This window comes from Salvelinus alpinus, chromosome 34 (assembly GCF_045679555.1).
Source record: "Salvelinus alpinus chromosome 34, SLU_Salpinus.1, whole genome shotgun sequence".
Lineage (NCBI taxonomy): Eukaryota > Metazoa > Chordata > Actinopteri > Salmoniformes > Salmonidae > Salvelinus > Salvelinus alpinus.
In genome coordinates, this window is record NC_092119.1 from 6,443,393 (window position 1) to 6,462,294 (window position 18,902).

At 44.0% G+C, this 18,902-nt stretch overlaps 1 protein-coding gene across 7 annotated transcripts in view; it reads right to left on the reverse strand.

Moving 5' to 3' along the window:
• atrn (attractin) overlaps positions 1–18,902 on the reverse strand; it is a 293,535-nt gene that overhangs the window by 218,274 nt on the left and 56,359 nt on the right. For all 7 annotated transcript variants that reach the window (XR_011672583.1, XM_071382288.1, XM_071382287.1 and 4 more), the window contains exons 6-9: positions 12,850–13,018; positions 11,867–11,957; positions 8,706–8,955; positions 738–921 (exon numbers count right to left, since the gene is read on the reverse strand). Coding sequence is in view for 6 of the 7 variants with exons in the window: in XM_071382288.1 (XP_071238389.1) it covers positions 738–921; positions 8,706–8,955; positions 11,867–11,957; positions 12,850–13,018 (694 nt within the window). In the remaining variant the exon portion in view is untranslated. The remainder of the gene's footprint in view (positions 1–737; positions 922–8,705; positions 8,956–11,866; positions 11,958–12,849; positions 13,019–18,902) is intronic.

Genomic DNA, 18,902 nt, shown 5'->3' on the forward strand with positions numbered 1-18,902 from the left:
AGCAACAGCAGTAGTAGTAGTAGTAGTAGCAGCAGCAGCAGCAGTAGTAGTAGTAGCAGCAGCAGCAGCAGTAGTAGTAGTAGCAGCAGTAGTAGCAGCAGCAGTAGTAGTAGTAGTAGTAGTGGTAGTAGTAGCAGCAGTAGTAGTAGCAGCAGCAGTAGTAGCAGCAGCAGCAGTAGTAGCAGCAGCAGTAGTAGTAGCAGCAGTAGCAGTAGTAGCAGTAGTAGTAGTAGTAGTAGTAGCAGTAGTAGTAGTAGCAGTAGTAGCAGTAGTAGCAGTAGTAGTAGTAGTAGTAATAGTAGTAGCAGCAGTAGTAGTGGTAGTGTTCAGGTTCTACAGTTTTCATATGTTCTACACTCCGGGCTCTACTCTCCGGGCTCTACACTCCGGGCTCTACTCTCCGGGCTCTACTCTCCGGGCTCTACTCTCCGGGCTCTACTCTCCGGGCTCTACTCTCCGGGCTCTACTCTCCGGGCTCTACACTCCGGGCTCTACACTCCGGGCTCTACACTCCGGGCACTACTCTCCGGGCACTACTCTCCGGGCACTACTCTCCGGGCTCTACTCTCCGGGCTCTACACTCCGGGCACTACTCTCCGGGCTCTACTCTCCGGGCTCTACACTCCGGGCACTACTCTCCAGGCTCTACTCTCCGGGCTCTACTCTCCGGGCTCTACTCTCCGGGCTCTACACTCCGGGCACTACTCTCCAGGCTCTACACTCCAGGCTCTACTCACCATCGGCTGCGGTCCACGTCGTACTTGTACAGGTCTCCAGACAGGCCGTACTTGTTAGCGCTGAAGGCCTTGTACCCTCCGTGTATGTAGATGGCTCGGGAGGAGGGGTCAAACACACTGCTGTGGCCGTACCCTCCCTGCACCAGGGCTCCATCTGTAACCACTGCACTCCACGTGTTCCTAGCTGGAGCAACCACAGAACAGAGGGTTAGGGTTAGTTATGGCTGTGTATAGTCAGGTATGGGTTGGTTGTGGCTGTGTATAGTCAGGTATGGGTTGGTTATGGCTGTGTATAGTCAGGTATGGGTTGGTTATGGCTGTGTATAGTCAGGTATGGGTTGGTTGTGGCTGTGTATAGTCAGGTATGGGTTGGTTATGGCTGTGTATAGTCAGGTATGGGTTGGTTATGGCTGTGTATAGTCAGGTATGGGTTGGTTATGGCTGTGTATAGTCAGGTATGGGTTAGAGTTGGTTATGGCTGTGTATAGTCAGGTATGGGTTAGAGTTGGTTATGGCTGTGTATAGTCAGGTATGGGTTGGTTATGGCTGTGTATAGTCAGGTATGGGTTGGTTATGGCTGTGTATAGTCAGGTATGGGTTAGAGTTGGTTATGGATGTGTATAGTCAGGTATGGGTTGGTTATGGCTGTGTATAGTCAGGTATGGGTTAGAGTTGGTTATGGATGTGTGTAGTCAGGTATGGGTTGGTTATGGCTGTGTATAGTCAGGTATGGGTCGGTTATGGCTGTGTATAGTCAGGTATGGGTTAGAGTTGGTTATGGATGTGTATAGTCAGGTATGGGTTGGTTATGGCTGTGTATAGTCAGGTATGGGTTAGAGTTGGTTATGGATGTGTATAGTCAGGTATGGGTTGGTTATGGCAGTGTATAGTCAGGTATGGGTTAGAGTTGGTTATGGATGTGTATAGTCAGGTATGGGTTGGTTATGGCTGTGTATAGTCAGGTATGGGTCGGTTATGGCTGTGTATAGTCAGGTATGGGTTAGAGTTGGTTATGGATGTGTATAGTCAGGTATGGGTTGGTTATGGCTGTGTATAGTCAGGTATGGGTTAGAGTTGGTTATGGCTGTGTATAGTCAGGTATGGGTTGGTTATGGCTGTGTATAGTCAGGTATGGGTTAGAGTTGGTTATGGATGTGTATAGTCAGGTATGGGTCGGTTATGGCTGTGTATAGTCAGGTATGGGTTAGAGTTGGTTATGGCTGTGTATAGTCAGGTATGGGTTAGTGTTAGTTATGGCTGTGTATAGTCAGGTATGGGTCGGTTATGGATGTGTATAGTCAGGTATGGGTTGGTTATGGCTGTGTATAGTCAGGTATGGGTTAGAGTTGGTTATGGCTGTGTATAGTCAGGTATGGGTTGGTTATGGCTGTGTATAGTCAGGTATGGGTTAGAGTTGGTTATGGATGTGTATAGTCAGGTATGGGTCGGTTATGGCTGTGTATAGTCAGGTATGGGTTAGAGTTGGTTATGGCTGTGTATAGTCAGGTATGGGTTAGTGTTAGTTATGGCTGTGTATAGTCAGGTATGGGTCGGTTATGGATGTGTATAGTCAGGTATGGGTTGGTTATGGCTGTGTATAATCAGGTATGGGTTAGGGTTGGTTATGGCTTTGTATAGTCAGGTATGGGTTAGGGTTGGTTATGGCTGTGTATAGTCAGGTATGGGTTGGTTATGGCTGTGTATAGTCAGGTATGGGTTAGAGTTGGTTATGGATGTGTATAGTCAGGTATGGGTCGGTTATGGCTGTGTATAGTCAGGTATGGGTTAGGGTTGGTTATGGCTGTGTATAGTCAGGTATGGGTCGGTTATGGATGTGTATAGTCAGGTATGGGTTAGTTATGGCTGTGTATAGTCAGGTATGGGTTAGTTATGGCTGTGTATAGTCAGGTATGGGTTAGGGTTGGTTATGGCTGTGTATAGTCAGGTATGGGTTGGTTATGGCTGTGCATAGTCAGGTATGGGTTAGAGTTGGTTATGGATGTGTATAGTCAGGTATGGGTCGGTTATGGCTGTGTATAGTCAGGTATGGGTTGGTTATGGCTGTGTATAGTCAGGTATGGGTTGGTTATGGCTTTGTATAGTCAGGTATGGGTTAGGGTTGGTTATGGCTGTGTATAGTCAGGTATGGGTTGGTTATGGCTGTGTATAGTCAGGTATGGGTTAGGGTTGGTGTTGGCTGTGTATAGTCAGGTATGGGTTGGTTATGGCTGTGTATAGTCAGGTATGGGTTGGTTATGGCTGTGTATAGTCAGGTAGGGGTTGGTTATGGCTGTGTATAGTCAGGTATGGGTTAGGGTTGGTTATGGCTGTGTATAGTCAGGTATGGGTTGGTTATGGCTGTGTATAGTCAGGTATGGGTTAGAGTTGGTTATGGATGTGTATAGTCAGGTATGGGTTAGAGTTGGTTATGGCTGTGTATAGTCAGGTATGGGTTGGTTATGGCTGTGTATAGTCAGGTATGGGTTAGGGTTGGTTATGGCTGTGTATAGTCAGGTATGGGTTAGAGTTGGTTATGGCAGTGTATAGTCAGGTATGGGTTGGTTATGGCTGTGTATAGTCAGGTATGGGTTAGAGTTGGTTATGGCAGTGTATAGTCAGGTATGGGTTGGTTATGGCTGTGTATAGTCAGGTATGGGTTAGAGTTGGTTATGGCTGTGTATAGTCAGGTATGGGTTAGTTATGGCTGTGTATAGTCAGGTATGGGTTAGGGTTGGTTATGGCTGTGTATAGTCAGGTATGGGTTAGAGTTGGTTATGGCTGTGTATAGTCAGGTAGGGGTTGGTTATGGCTGTGTATAGTCAGGTATGGGTTAGGGTTGGTTATGGCTGTGTATAGTCAGGTATGGGTTAGAGTTGGTTATGGATGTGTATAGTCAGGTATGGGTTAGAGTTGGTTATGGCTGTGTATAGTCAGGTATGGGTTAGTGTTAGTTATGGCTGTGTATAGTCAGGTATGGGTCGGTTATGGATGTGTATAGTCAGGTATGGGTTGGTTATGGCTGTGTATAATCAGGTATGGGTTAGGGTTGGTTATGGCTTTGTATAGTCAGGTATGGGTTAGGGTTGGTTATGGCTGTGTATAGTCAGGTATGGGTCGGTTATGGCTGTGTATAGTCAGGTATGGGTTAGGGTTGGTTATGGCTGTGTATAGTCAGGTATGGGTCGGTTATGGATGTGTATAGTCAGGTATGGGTTAGTTATGGCTGTGTATAGTCAGGTATGGGTTAGTTATGGCTGTGTATAGTCAGGTATGGGTTAGGGTTGGTTATGGCTGTGTATAGTCAGGTATGGGTTGGTTATGGCTGTGTATAGTCAGGTATGGGTTAGAGTTGGTTATGGATGTGTATAGTCAGGTATGGGTCGGTTATGGCTGTGTATAGTCAGGTATGGGTTGGTTATGGCTGTGTATAGTCAGGTATGGGTTGGTTATGGCTTTGTATAGTCAGGTATGGGTTAGGGTTGGTTATGGCTGTGTATAGTCAGGTATGGGTTGGTTATGGCTGTGTATAGTCAGGTATGGGTTAGGGTTGGTGTTGGCTGTGTATAGTCAGGTATGGGTTGGTTATGGCTGTGTATAGTCAGGTATGGGTTGGTTATGGCTGTGTATAGTCAGGTAGGGGTTGGTTATGGCTGTGTATAGTCAGGTATGGGTTAGGGTTGGTTATGGCTGTGTATAGTCAGGTATGGGTTGGTTATGGCTGTGTATAGTCAGGTATGGGTTAGAGTTGGTTATGGATGTGTATAGTCAGGTATGGGTTAGAGTTGGTTATGGATGTGTATAGTCAGGTATGGGTTAGAGTTGGTTATGGCTGTGTATAGTCAGGTATGGGTTGGTTATGGCTGTGTATAGTCAGGTATGGGTTAGGGTTGGTTATGGCTGTGTATAGTCAGGTATGGGTTAGAGTTGGTTATGGCAGTGTATAGTCAGGTATGGGTTGGTTATGGCTGTGTATAGTCAGGTATGGGTTAGAGTTGGTTATGGCAGTGTATAGTCAGGTATGGGTTGGTTATGGCTGTGTATAGTCAGGTATGGGTTAGAGTTGGTTATGGCTGTGTATAGTCAGGTATGGGTTAGTTATGGCTGTGTATAGTCAGGTATGGGTTAGGGTTGGTTATGGCTGTGTATAGTCAGGTATGGGTTAGAGTTGGTTATGGCTGTGTATAGTCAGGTAGGGGTTGGTTATGGCTGTGTATAGTCAGGTATGGGTTAGGGTTGGTTATGGCTGTGTATAGTCAGGTATGGGTTAGAGTTGGTTATGGATGTGTATAGTCAGGTATGGGTTGGTTATGGCTGTGTATAGTCAGGTATGGGTTAGAGTTGGTTATGGATGTGTATAGTCAGGTATGGGTTGGTTATGGCTGTGTATAGTCAGGTATGGGTTAGGGTTGGTTATGGCTGTGTATAGTCAGGTATGGGTTGGTTATGGCTGTGTATAGTCAGGTATGGGTTAGAGTTGGTTATGGCTGTGTATAGTCAGGTAGGGGTTGGTTATGGCTGTGCATAGTCAGGTATGGGTTAGGGTTGGTTATGGCTGTGTATAGTCAGGTATGGGTTGGTTATGACTCTGTATAGTCAGGTAGGGGTTGGTTATGGCTGTGTATAGTCAGGTATGGGTTAGAGTTGGTTATGGCTGTGTATAGTCAGGTATGGGTTGGTTATGGATGTGTATAGTCAGGTAGGGGTTGGTTATGGCTGTGTATAGTCAGGTATGGGTTAGAGTTGGTTATGGCTGTGTATAGTCAGGTATGGGTTAGAGTTGGTTATGGATGTGTATAGTCAGGTATGGGTTGGTTATGGCTGTGTATAGTCAGGTATGGGTTAGAGTTGGTTATGGATGTGTATAGTCAGGTATGGGTTGGTTATGGCTGTGTATAGTCAGGTATGGGTTAGGGTTGGTTATGGATGTGTATAGTCAGGTATGGGTTGGTTATGGCTGTGTATAGTCAGGTATGGGTTAGAGTTGGTTATAGCTGTGTATAGTCAGGTATGGGTTGGTTATGGCTGTGTATAGTCAGGTATGGGTTAGTGTTGGTTATGGCTGTGTATAGTCAGGTAGGGGTTGGTTATGGCTGTGTATAGTCAGGTATGGGTTGGTTATGGCTGTGTATAGTCAGGTATGGGTTAGGGTTGGTTATGGCTGTGTATAGTCAGGTATGGGTTAGAGTTGGTTATGGATGTGTATAGTCAGGTAGGGGTTGGTTATGGCTGTGTATAGTCAGGTATGGGTTAGGGTTGGTTATGGCTGTGTATAGTCAGGTATGGGTTAGAGTTGGTTATGGCTGTGTATAGTCAGGTATGGGTTAGAGTTGGTTATGGATGTGTATAGTCAGGTATGGGTTGGTTATGGCTGTGTATAGTCAGGTATGGGTTAGGGTTGGTTATGGCTGTGTATAGTCAGGTATGGGTTGGTTATGGCTGTGTATAGTCAGGTATGGGTTAGTGTTGGTTATGGCTGTGTATAGTCAGGTATGGGTTGGTTATGGCTGTGTATAGTCAGGTATGGGTTAGAGTTGGTTATGGATGTGTATAGTCAGGTATGGGTTGGTTATGGCTGTGTATAGTCAGGTATGGGTTAGGGTTGGTTATGGCTGTGTATAGTCAGGTATGGGTTGGTTATGGCTGTGTATAGTCAGGTATGGGTTAGTGTTGGTTATGGCTGTGTTCAGACACTACATGAACAAAAGTATGTGGACACCTGCTTGTCCAACATCTAATTCCAAAATCATGGGCATTAATATGGAGTTGGTCCCCCCTCTGCCGCTATAACAGCCTAATCTCTTCTGGGAAGGCTTTCCACTAGATGTTGGAACATTGCTGCGGGGACTTGCTTCCATTCAGCCACAAGAGCATTAGTGAGGACGGGAGTTCGATGGGGTTGAGGTCAGGGCTCTGTGCAGGCCAGTCAAGTGCTTCCACACTGATCTCAACAAAACATTTCTGTATGGACCTCGCTTTGTGCACAGGGGCATTGTCATGCTGAAACAGGGAAGGGCCTTCTCCAAACTGTTGCCACAAAGTTGGAAGCACAGAATATTCTAGAATGTCATTGTATTCTGTAGCGTTAAGATTTCTCTTCACTGGATCTAAGGGCCTGAACCATGAAAAACATCCCCAGATCATTATTCCTCCTCCACCAAACATTACAGTTGGCACTATGCATTGGGGCAGGTAGCCTTCTCCTGGCATCCGCCAAACCCAGATTTGTCGGACTACCAGATGGTGAAGCGTGATTCATCACTCCAGAGAACGCGTTTCACTCCAGAGTCCAATGGCAGCGAGCTTTACACCACTCCAGCCGACGCTTGGCATTGCGCAGGGTGATCGTAGGCTTGTGTGCGCGGCTGCTCGGCCATGGAAACCCATTTCATGAAGCTCCCGACGAACTGTTATTGTCTTGACGTTGCTTCCGGAGGCAGTTTGGAACTCGGTAGTGATTGTTGCAACCGAGGACAGAATATTTTTACACGCTAAGCGACTCAGCACTTGGCGCCCCCGTTCTGTGTGATTATGTGGCCTACCACTTCGCGGCTGAGCCGTTGTTGCTCCTAGACGTTCCCACCTCACAATAACAGCACTTACAGTTGACCGGGGCAGCTCTAGCAGGGCAGAAATGTGATGACTTGTTGGAAAAGAGACTCACTAAACAGAGAATATCCCTGGTGATCCCTACTGCCTCTGATCTGGAGGACTCACTAAACAGAGAACATCCCTGGTCATCCCTACTGCCTCTGATCTGGAGGACTCACTAAACAGAGAACATCCCTGGTCATCCCTACTGCCTCTGATCTGGAGGACTCACTAAACAGAGAACATCCCTGGTCATCCCTACTGCCTCTGATCTGGTGGACTCACTAAACAGAGAACATCCCTGGTCATCCCTACTGCCTCTGATCTGGAGGACTCACTAAACAGAGAACATCCCTGGTCATCCCTACTGCCTCTGATCTGGAGGACTCACTAAACAGAGAACATCCCTGGTCATCCCAACTGCCTCTGATCTGGAGGACTCACTAAACAGAGAACATCCCTGGTCATCCCTACTGCCTCTGATCTGGAGGACTCACTAAACAGAGAACATCCCTGGTCATCCCTACTGCCTCTGATCTGGAGGACTCACTAAACAGAGAACATCCCTGGTCATCCCTACTGCCTCTGATCTGGAGGACTCACTAAACAGAGAACATCCCTGGTCATCCCTACTGCCTCTGATCTGGAGGACTCACTAAACAGAGAACATCCCTGGTCATCCCTACTGCCTCTGATCTGGAGGACTCACTAAACAGAGAACATCCCTGGTCATCCCTACTGCCTCTGATCTGGAGGACTCACTAAACAGAGAACATCCCTGATCATCCCTACTGCCTCTGATCTGGTGGACTCACTAAACAGAGAACATCCCTGGTCATCCCTACTGCCTCTGATCTGGAGGACTCACTAAACAGAGAACATCCCTGGTGATCCCTACTGCCTCTGATCTGGAGGACTCACTAAACAGAGAACATCCCTGATCATCCCTACTGCCTCTGATCTGGTGGACTCACTAAACAGAGAACATCCCTGGTCATCCCTACTGCCTCTGATCTGGAGGACTCACTAAACAGAGAACATCCCTGGTCATCCCTACTGCCTCTGATCTGGAGGACTCACTAAACAGAGAACATCCCTGGTCATCCCTACTGCCTCTGATCTGGTGGACTCACTAAACAGAGAACATCCCTGGTCATCCCTACTGCCTCTGATCTGGTGGACTCACTAAAATGGCTGAAAAAGACGAATCCACTAATTTGAAGGGGTTTCCACGTACTTTTGTATATATAGTGTCTATGTAACGATACTTCATAACAGAGGGGTTAAGAACAACCATATACAATCTGTTTATAGGGTGCTGGTAAATCAGGACCAAAAGTTGAATACAGGAACAACATATATGGACCCAGTAGCACTCACCAAAGTGGTACTCCTGCACCTGGCTGATGTACCCGTACAGAGGACAGTGTCCAAACAGCACCAGCATGACTGGACTACCCCCCTCCAACAGGGGGGGCACTACGTGGGCAGAGTGTCCCACCACGGCCCACTGTTCCTGGGCTCGGGCAGAGAGGAACACCCACGTCTGGTTCTGGATGTGGAACGCCCACAGCTGGCTGGTCACGTTGCCAGTAGAGTCTATCTTCCCTCCGTACATGTAGATCTTTCCCTGGGTTTAGAGGAGGAACAGGACGTTAGAGAGGAGGAACAGGACGTTAGAGAGGAGAAACAGGACGTCAGAGAGGAGGAGGAACATGACGTCAGAGAGGAGGAACAGGACGTTAGAGAGGAGGAACAGGACGTTAGAGAGGAGGAACAGGACGTCAGAGAGGAGGAACAGGAGGAACAGGACGTTAGAGAGGAGAAACAGGACGTCAGAGAGGAGGAGGAACAGGATGTTAGAGGAGGAACAGGACGTTAGAGAGGAGGAACATGACGTCAGAGAGGAGGAACAGGACGTTAGAGAGGAGGAACAGGACGTTAGAGAGGAGGAACAGGATGTTAGAGAGGAGGAACAGGATGTCAGAGAGGAGGAACAGGACGTTAGAGAGGAGGAACAGGATGTTAGAGAGGAGGAACAGGACGTTAGAGAGGAGGAACAGGATGTTAGAGAGGAGGAACAGGATGTCAGAGAGGAGGAACAGGACGTTAGAGAGGAGGAACAGGACGTTAGAGGAGGAACAGGATGTCAGAGAGGAGGAACAGGACGTCAGAGAGGAGGAACAGGACGTTAGAGAGGAGGAACAGGACGTTAGAGAGGAGGAACAGGACGTCAGAGAGGAGGAACAGGACGTTAGAGAGGAGGAACAGGATGTTAGAGAGGAGGAACAGGATGTCAGAGAGGAGGAACATGACGTTAGAGAGGAGGAACAGGACGTCAGAGAGGAGGAACAGGACGTTAGAGATGTAGGAGTAAATGAGATGTATAGGACAGCACATAGATGTATAAAATGGCTGAACATTAAAAATAGATCACAGTAATGAAAGGGAGACACATGGTCTGCTGACCTGACACTAATGAAAGGGAGAGACACAGGGTCTGCTGACCTGACACTAATGATAAAGAGATTCATAGTCAGCTGCTTCTAAAATGAAGGCCTATAGGGTAGAGTCTGCTGATTCCAATAAAGGCAAACAAAACAAAGAGTACATTGACACATTATGCTGACACACTAAAGATAGAGGGACCCATGGTCAGCTGCTTCTAAAAACATATAGGACAGAATCTGCTGATTCCAATAAAGGCAAGCTGAACAGGGAGTACATTGACACATTAATGAAGGGAAGTGAGACATTATGCTGACAAACTAAAAAGATAGAGGGTCCAGCCACCATTATAATCTAACTGAAAACAGATATGGGTGTTATAGGGCATGAACCAGTAGGAAGCTTGAACTAAAAGATAATGATGGTGAAAGACTTAAGAAATGAAAGGTCATTTGCATAAGGGATGGATATAATACTATGTGTGTATAAATAGAGGAGCTAGAGTTCTGAGAAAGTGTGTGTGCCGCGGGGTGTGTTCCGCGGGGTGTGTTCCGCGGACATTCCAGATTGCGATACAATTTGTATTAAAAATCATATTTGAGTTCACAAAGTTCTTGTAAGAGTTATATTTGAAGTGATTTTCCACGACAGAGAGGAGGAACAGGACGTTAGAGAGGAGGAACAGGACGTTAGAGAGGAGGAACAGGATGTCAGAGAGGAGGAACAGGACGTTAGAGAGGAGGAACAGGACGTTAGAGAGGAGGAACAGGACGTCAGAGAGGAGGAACAGGACGTTAGAGAGGAGGAACAGGACGTCAGAGAGGAGGAACAGGACGTTAGAGAGGAGGAACATGACGTTAGAGAGGAGGAACAGGATGTTAGAGAGGAGGAACAGGACGTTAGAGAGGAGGAACAGGACGTTAGAGAGGAGGAACAGGACGTTAGAGAGGAGGAACAGGACGTTAGAGAGGAGGAACAGGACGTTAGAGAGGAGGAACAGGACGTCAGAGAGGAGGAACAGGACGTTAGAGAGGAGGAACAGGATGTCAGAGAGGAGGAACAGGATGTCAGAGAGGAGGAACAGGATGTTAGAGAGGAGGAACAGGACGTCAGAGAGGAGGAACAGGACGTTAGAGAGGAGGAACAGGACGTTAGAGAGGAGGAACAGGACGTCAGAGAGGAGGAACAGGACGTTAGAGAGGAGGAACAGGACGTTAGAGAGGAGGAACAGGACGTTAGAGAGGAGGAACAGGACGTCAGAGAGGAGGAACAGGACGTTAGAGAGGAGGAACAGGACGTTAGAGAGGAGGAACAGGATGTTAGAGAGGAGGAACAGGATGTTAGAGAGGAGGAACAGGATGTTAGAGAGGAGGAACAGGACGTTAGAGAGGAGGAACAGGACGTTAGAGAGGAGGAACAGGACGTCAGAGAGGAGGAACAGGACGTTAGAGAGGAGGAACAGGATGTCAGAGAGGAGGAACAGGACGTTAGAGAGAAGGAACAGGACGTTAGAGAGGAGGAACAGGATGTCAGAGAGGAGGAACAGGATGTTAGAGAGGAGGAACAGGACGTCAGAGAGGAGGAACAGGACGTTAGAGAGGAGGAACAGGACGTCAGAGAGGAGGAACAGGACGTTAGAGAGGAGGAACAGGACGTTAGAGAGGAGGAACAGGACGTTAGAGAGGAGGAACAGGACGTTAGAGAGGAGGAACAGGACGTTAGAGAGGAGGAACAGGACGTTAGAGAGGAGGAACAGGACATCAGAGAGGACAGGTTATGAAAGGTTATGACAAGTTATAATATGACATTACGGAGAAGGACAGATGGCAATATATTAGGTATCTTATCACAACAGATAACAACAAGAGGTTAGCTGACATCTCACAACACATTACGGTGAGAAGAAGCACTAACATCTACCACAGGGTCAAAGAGATTCTTAGAGAATTGATGTTGTTTGAGGTCAGGACCAAAGGTCTAGCTTCTGACAAAGCTAGCGGAAGTGTATTCTACAGAGTATTCTACTATTGACAACTAAATAGTACTTTGTCAATATTACTACAGATGAACCACTATGTCCCTAGATCCCATACCTCATGTAGTGCCAGAGAGTGTCCGTATCGTCCCATGACTGAGTTGACAGAGACGTTGAGGGACAGCCAGCGCTGGGAGCTGAGGTTATACCTGGGAAGAGAGAGAGAGAGAAGATCAGGACCAAAACACCATCACAGGACAGGACCAGGTAGGACAGACCCAGGTAGGCCAGACCCAGGTAGGACAGTACCAGGTAGGCCAGGACCAGGTAGGACATACCCAGGTAGCACAGAACCAGGTAGGACATACCCAGGTAGGACAGACCCAGGTAGGACAGGACCAGGTAGGCCAGACCCAGGTAGGCCAGACCTGGGTCTGGCTTACCTGGGTCTGGCCTACCTGGGTATGGCCTACCTGGGTATGGCCTCCTTCCTGGTCATGTCCTACCTGGTCCTGTCCTACCTGTTTTTTATATATATATAAAAAATATTCTTAGTATGACAACCCTTTCAGCCCGTTTCTGTTTCAGAGGCTACTGAGGCTACAATAATCATACTGACACACAACAAATACTACTGAGGAGGAGATGTACTATGTATGTTGACATGAGTCTTCAGCGTAGGACCTGTACAGGATGACATTTAGACAGCATTGCATTTTGGCAACCTTGGGTCTCGCAGGGTTAAGCCCCTTTTTCTACTTCCCCAAGCTGAAGGTAGTTTTGCGAGCCATTGCTAACTAGCATTAGTGCAATGATTAGAAGTTTATGGGAACAGCATGCTAGCTGTTCCAATAGACTTCCAGTCACTGTGCTAATGCTAGTTAGCAACTTCCTTCAAAATGGGATCCATGAATTCATCTGACTTTGGGTAAGTAGAAAATGAGCTTCATTGCCCAAATCTTGAACTGCTAACTATTAATTTAAAAGCGCGTTTCGACAGAAAAAAATCCTTCAAGCCGGAAAGGAACAATTGCCCTGTTACAGAGCTGGTATACACACAGTAGTTAGCTAATATGTGATGTAATGATGTCCAATTCTTACGCTTTGACCATCTGGTAGTCTGAGGAGTTGAAGACGTAACCCCCGACGACCCACATGATCCCGTGATCCACTACGGCCTTGTGGGAAGCCCTGGCCAGCCCCGGATCAGGGTATTCTTCCCGCTGCCAGAATGAAGAGTTGGCCGGGACGGACACAGAGCAGTCTGGACCTGTTGGGGAGAGAAGATTTCAACAGTCTGACTCCCTTATTGGTTTTCACACACTTCACAGGGGGGGGGGGGGGGAGGTGAGTCATTTTTGTCCACTTTTATTATGGTCCTTTGATCTCTGTATGTCTTTTATTGCAGTCATTTTGCAGACACCATCTATTGCCAGGAGATTCATCTAAAGGTGAATTTAACTTTATCTTAATATGTGAGTCGTTACAGGAAGCTAGGCGTATGCCACACGTCACTACTTCACAGGACAGCCATTTGAACATATATATTTGTTTATTTTATCAAAATGTATTTTGGGGTGAAAATGCCTTCTGGAACATGTGAACTTTCATGTGTCTTAATAACAAATGTGTTTTCCATCTGTAAATCCACCTAGCATTCTAATGTATTTCAAACGTGTATTCCATCTGTAAATCCACCTGGCATTCTAATGTATTTCAAACGTGTATTCCATCTGTAAATCCACCTGGCATTCTAATGTATTTCAAACGTGTATTCCATCTGTAAATCCACCTGGCATTCTAATGTATTTCAAACGTGTATTCCATCTGTAAATCCACCTGGCATTCTATTGTATTTCAAACGTGTATTCCATCTGTAAATCCACCTAGCATTCTAATGTATTTCAAACGTGTATTCCATCTGTAAATCCACCTGGCATTCTATTTTATTTCAAACGTGTATTCCATCTGTAAATCCACCTAGCATTCTAATGTATTTCAAACGTGTATTCCATCTGTAAATCCACCTGGCATTCTATTGTATTTCAAACGTGTATTCCATCTGTAAATCCACCTGGCATTCTATTGTATTTCAAACGTGTATTCCATCTGTAAATCCACCTGGCATTCTAATGTATTTCAAACGTGTATTCCATCTGTAAATCCACCTAGCATTCTAATGTATTTCAAACGTGTATTCCATCTGTAAATCCACCTGGCATTCTAATGTATTTCAAACGTGTATTCCATCTGTAAATCCACCTGGCATTCTAATGTATTTCAAACGTGTATTCCATCTGTAAATCCACCTGGCATTCTAATGTATTTCAAACGTGTATTCCATCTGTAAATCCACCTGGCATTCTAATGTATTTCATGAACATGTGTTCATGTCTAGAGAATAGTGACCCATCCACTTAGATAGATGTGGCTGGGGGTTATAGTATTTATTTCACATGACCCATCAATTTAGACCAGTGTGTCTGGGTAATGTAGTGTTGCTGGGTAATGTAGTGTTGCTGGGTAATGTAGTGTTGCTGGGTAATGTAGTGTGTATGGGTAATGTAGTGTGTCTGGGTAATGTAGTGTTGCTGGGAAATGTAGTGTGTCTGGGTAATGTAGTGTGTCTGGGTAATGTAGTGTGTCTGGGTAATGTAGTGTGTCTGGGTAATGTAGTGTGTCTGGGTAATGTAGTGTGTATGGGTAATGTAGTGTTGCTGGGTAATGTAGTGTTTCTACAGAAACTAACCATTTCACTTTACCGTTTACACCTTCTGTATTCTGTGCATGTGACAAATAAACATAGCTTTTACAGTGTGTGTTTACCAGAGACGGTAATGTGAACAACAACGTGACCTGAACCAAGGTCAGATTAGGATAAAGGACTAGATCAAGTGTATTTTTACCTTGAGTCTTTCCTTATTGTAGGCTACTACTTTCACCACTTTTAGTCTTGAAAACGTTGGTTGTTTACTACTCACTCTGTTTAGCACATGGCCTCGCATGAGAATCCTGAAAGAGATGGGTGGGGCTAAAGCTTTAGAGGGTGTGAACGATGCTGATTGGTTGAAGACAGTAGCTGTACCAAAACATATCAACTTTCAAAATCAGAATGACTTTCCCCATTGTAGCTCAACTGCTGTGTATAATACACCGTTCCCTAGCTTATTTTAAAACTACATTTAAATGTTGCTACATGGGCCTGAAATTGAGCTGGTGAGTCACATATTCACAATGAAACACCTGACGAACAGCTAGTATATTAATGTACTGTTGAACACAGTCTCACGGCCCTTTAGGTTAGTTCATGTGGAGTCTTACAGCATCAATATGCTTAAAGATGATTATAACGTCTCTCCAGTCTTCTGTTGTCCGGTTACAGCACCGTGACAGAGTAATAAACAGATTATAACGTCTCTCCAGTCTTCTGTTGTCCGGTTACAGCACCGTGACAGAGTAATAAACAGATTATAACGTCTCTCCAGTCTTCTGTTGTCCGGTTACCGTACCGTGACAGAGTAATAAACAGATTATAACGTCTCTCCAGTCTTCTGTTGTCCGGTTACCGTACCGTGACAGAGTAATAAACAGATTATAACGTCTCTCCAGTCTTCTGTTGTCCGGTTACCGTACCGTGACAGAGTAATAAACAGATTATAACGTCTCTCCAGTCTTCTGTGTCCGGTCAGCCCGGCGGTTACGCGCCCCAGTCCGGCCGGACGCCCGTGACAGAGTAATAAACAGATTATAACGTCTCTCCAGTCTTCTGTTGTCCAGTTACCGTACCGTGACAGAGTAATAAACAGATTATAACGTCTCTCCAGTCTTCTGTTGTCCGGTTACCGTACCGTGACAGAGTAATAAACAGATTATAACGTCTCTCCAGTATTCTGTTGTCCGGTTACCGTACCGTGACAGAGTAATAAACAGATTATAACGTCTCTCCAGTCTTCTGTTGTCCGGTTACCGTACCGTGACAGAGTAATAAACAGATTATAACGTCTCTCCAGTCTTCTGTTGTCCGGTTACCGTACCGTGACAGAGTAATAAACAGATTATAACGTCTCTCCAGTCTTCTGTTGTCCGGTTACGGCACTGTGATTTTACAAGTGTGACTTTGAAAATAGGTAATTAAAAAGGTAGGAGCCGTGGTAGCCTAGTAGCCTGGTAGCCTAGTAGCCTGGTAGCCTAGTAGCCTGGTAGCCTAGTAGCCTGGTAGCCTAGTAGCCTGGTAGCCTAGTAGCCTGGTAGCCTAGTAGCCTGGTAGCCTAGTAGCCTGGTAGCCAGGTAGGTTAATGACACAAATTACACGGCTGATGCTGCGGAATGCCACGGAACACTACGGAAAACCTTTGAGGAACGGTTAACGACCGGAAAAGGAGAGAAACCAAAACAACAGGGGTATAGGAGAATATGAATAAGACTGGTGACATCATCGGAGAACGTCTTTGGAACAGACAAAGGTGGCAGGCATGAAAAGATTTCAGAAGGAAACACTGGTATTACTACAGGCTACATTCCTTAGTATTATAGATACAGCTGGTATTATAGACTACATTCCTTAGTATTATAGATACAGCTGGTATTACTACAGGCTACATTCCTTAGTATTATAGATACAGCTGGTATTATAGGCTACATTCCTTAGTATTATAGATACAGCTGGTATTATAGACTACATTCCTTAGTATTATAGATACAGCTGGTATTATAGGCTACATTCCTTAGTATTATAGATACAGCTGGTATTATAGGCTACATTCCTTAGTATTATAGATACAGCTGGTATTATAGGCTACATTCCTTAGTATTATAGATACAGCTGGTATTACTACAGGCTACATTCCTTAGTATTATAGATACAGCTGGTATTATAGGCTATATTCCTTAGTAATATAGATACAGCTGGTATTATAGACTACATTCCTTAGTATTATAGATACAGCTGGTATTATAGACTACATTCCTTATTATTATAGATACAGCTGGTATTATAGACTACATTCCTTATTATTATAGATACAGCTGGTATTACTACTGGCTACATTCCTTAGTATTATAGATACAGCTGGTATTATAGACTACATTCCTTAGTATTATAGATACAGCTGGTATTATAGACTACATTCCTTAGTATTATAGATACAGCTGGTATTATAGACTACATTCCTTAGTATTATAGATACAGCTGGTATTATAGACTACATTCCTTAGTATTATAGATACAGCTGGTATTATAGACTACATTCCTTAGTATTATAGATACAGCTGGTATTATAGACTACATTCCTTAGTATTATAGATACAGCTGGTATTATAGACTACATTCCTTAGTATTATAGATACAGCTGGTATTATAGACTACATTCCTTAGTATTATAGATACAGCTGGTATTATAGGCTACATTCCTTATTATTTTAGATACAGCTGGTATTATAGGCTACATTCCTTAGTATTATAGATACAGCTGGTATTATAGGCTACATTCCTTAGTATTATAGATACAGCTGGTATTATAGGCTACATTCCTTAGTATTATAGATACAGCTGGTATTATAGACTACATTCCTTAGTATTATAGATACAGCTGGTATTATAGACTACATTCCTTAGTATTATAGATACAGCTGGTATTACTACAGGCTACATTCCTTAGTATTATAGATACAGCTGGTATTATAGACTACATTCCTTAGTATTATAGATACAGCTGGTATTATAGGCTTCATTCCTTAGTATTATAGATACAGCTGGTATTATAGACTACATTCCTTAGTATTATAGATACAGCTGGTATTATAGGCTACATTCCTTAGTATTATAGATACAGCTGGTATTATAGGCTACATTCCTTAGTATTATAGATACAGCTGGTATTATAGGCTACATTCCTTAGTATTATAGATACAGCTGGTATTATAGACTACATTCCTTAGTATTATAGATACAGCTGGTATTATAGGCTACATTCCTTAGTATTATAGATACAGCTGGTATTATAGGCTACATTCCTTAGTATTATAGATACAGCTGGTATTATAGGCTACATTCCTTAGTATTATAGATACAGCTGGTATTACTACAGGCTACATTCCTTAGTATTATAGATACAGCTGGTATTATAGGCTATATTCCTTAGTAATATAGATACAGCTGGTATTATAGACTACATTCCTTAGTATTATAGATACAGCTGGTATTATAGACTACATTCCTTATTATTATAGATACAGCTGGTATTATAGACTACATTCCTTATTATTATAGATACAGCTGGTATTACTACTGGCTACATTCCTTAGTATTATAGATACAGCTGGTATTATAGACTACATTCCTTAGTATTATAGATACAGCTGGTATTATAGACTACATTCCTTAGTATTATAGATACAGCTGGTATTATAGACTACATTCCTTAGTATTATAGATACAGCTGGTATTATAGACTACATTCCTTAGTATTATAGATACAGCTGGTATTATAGACTACATTCCTTAGTATTATAGATACAGCTGGTATTATAGACTACATTCCTTAGTACTATAGATACAGCTGGTATTATAGACTACATTCCTTAGTATTATAGATACAGCTGGTATTATAGACTACATTCCTTAGTATTATAGATACAGCTGGTATTATAGGCTACATTCCTTATTATTTTAGATACAGCTGGTATTATAGGCTACATTCCTTAGTATTATAGATACAGCTGGTATTATAGGCTACATTCCTTAGTATTATAGATACAGCTGGTATTATAGGCTACATTCCTTAGTATTATAGATACAGCTGGTATTATAGACTACATTCCTTAGTATTATAGATACAGCTGGTATTATAGACTACATTCCTTAGTATTATAGATACAGCTGGTATTACTACAGGCTACATTCCTTAGTATTATAGATACAGCTGGTATTATAGACTACATTCCTTAGTATTATAGATACAGCTGGTATTATAGGCTTCATTCCTTAGTATTATAGATACAGCTGGAATTATAGACTACATTCCTTAGTATTATAGATACAGCTGGTATTATAGGCTACATTCCTTAGTATTATAGATACAGCTGGTATTATAGGCTACATTCCTTAGTATTATAGATACAGCTGTTATTATAGACTACATTCCTTAGTATTATAG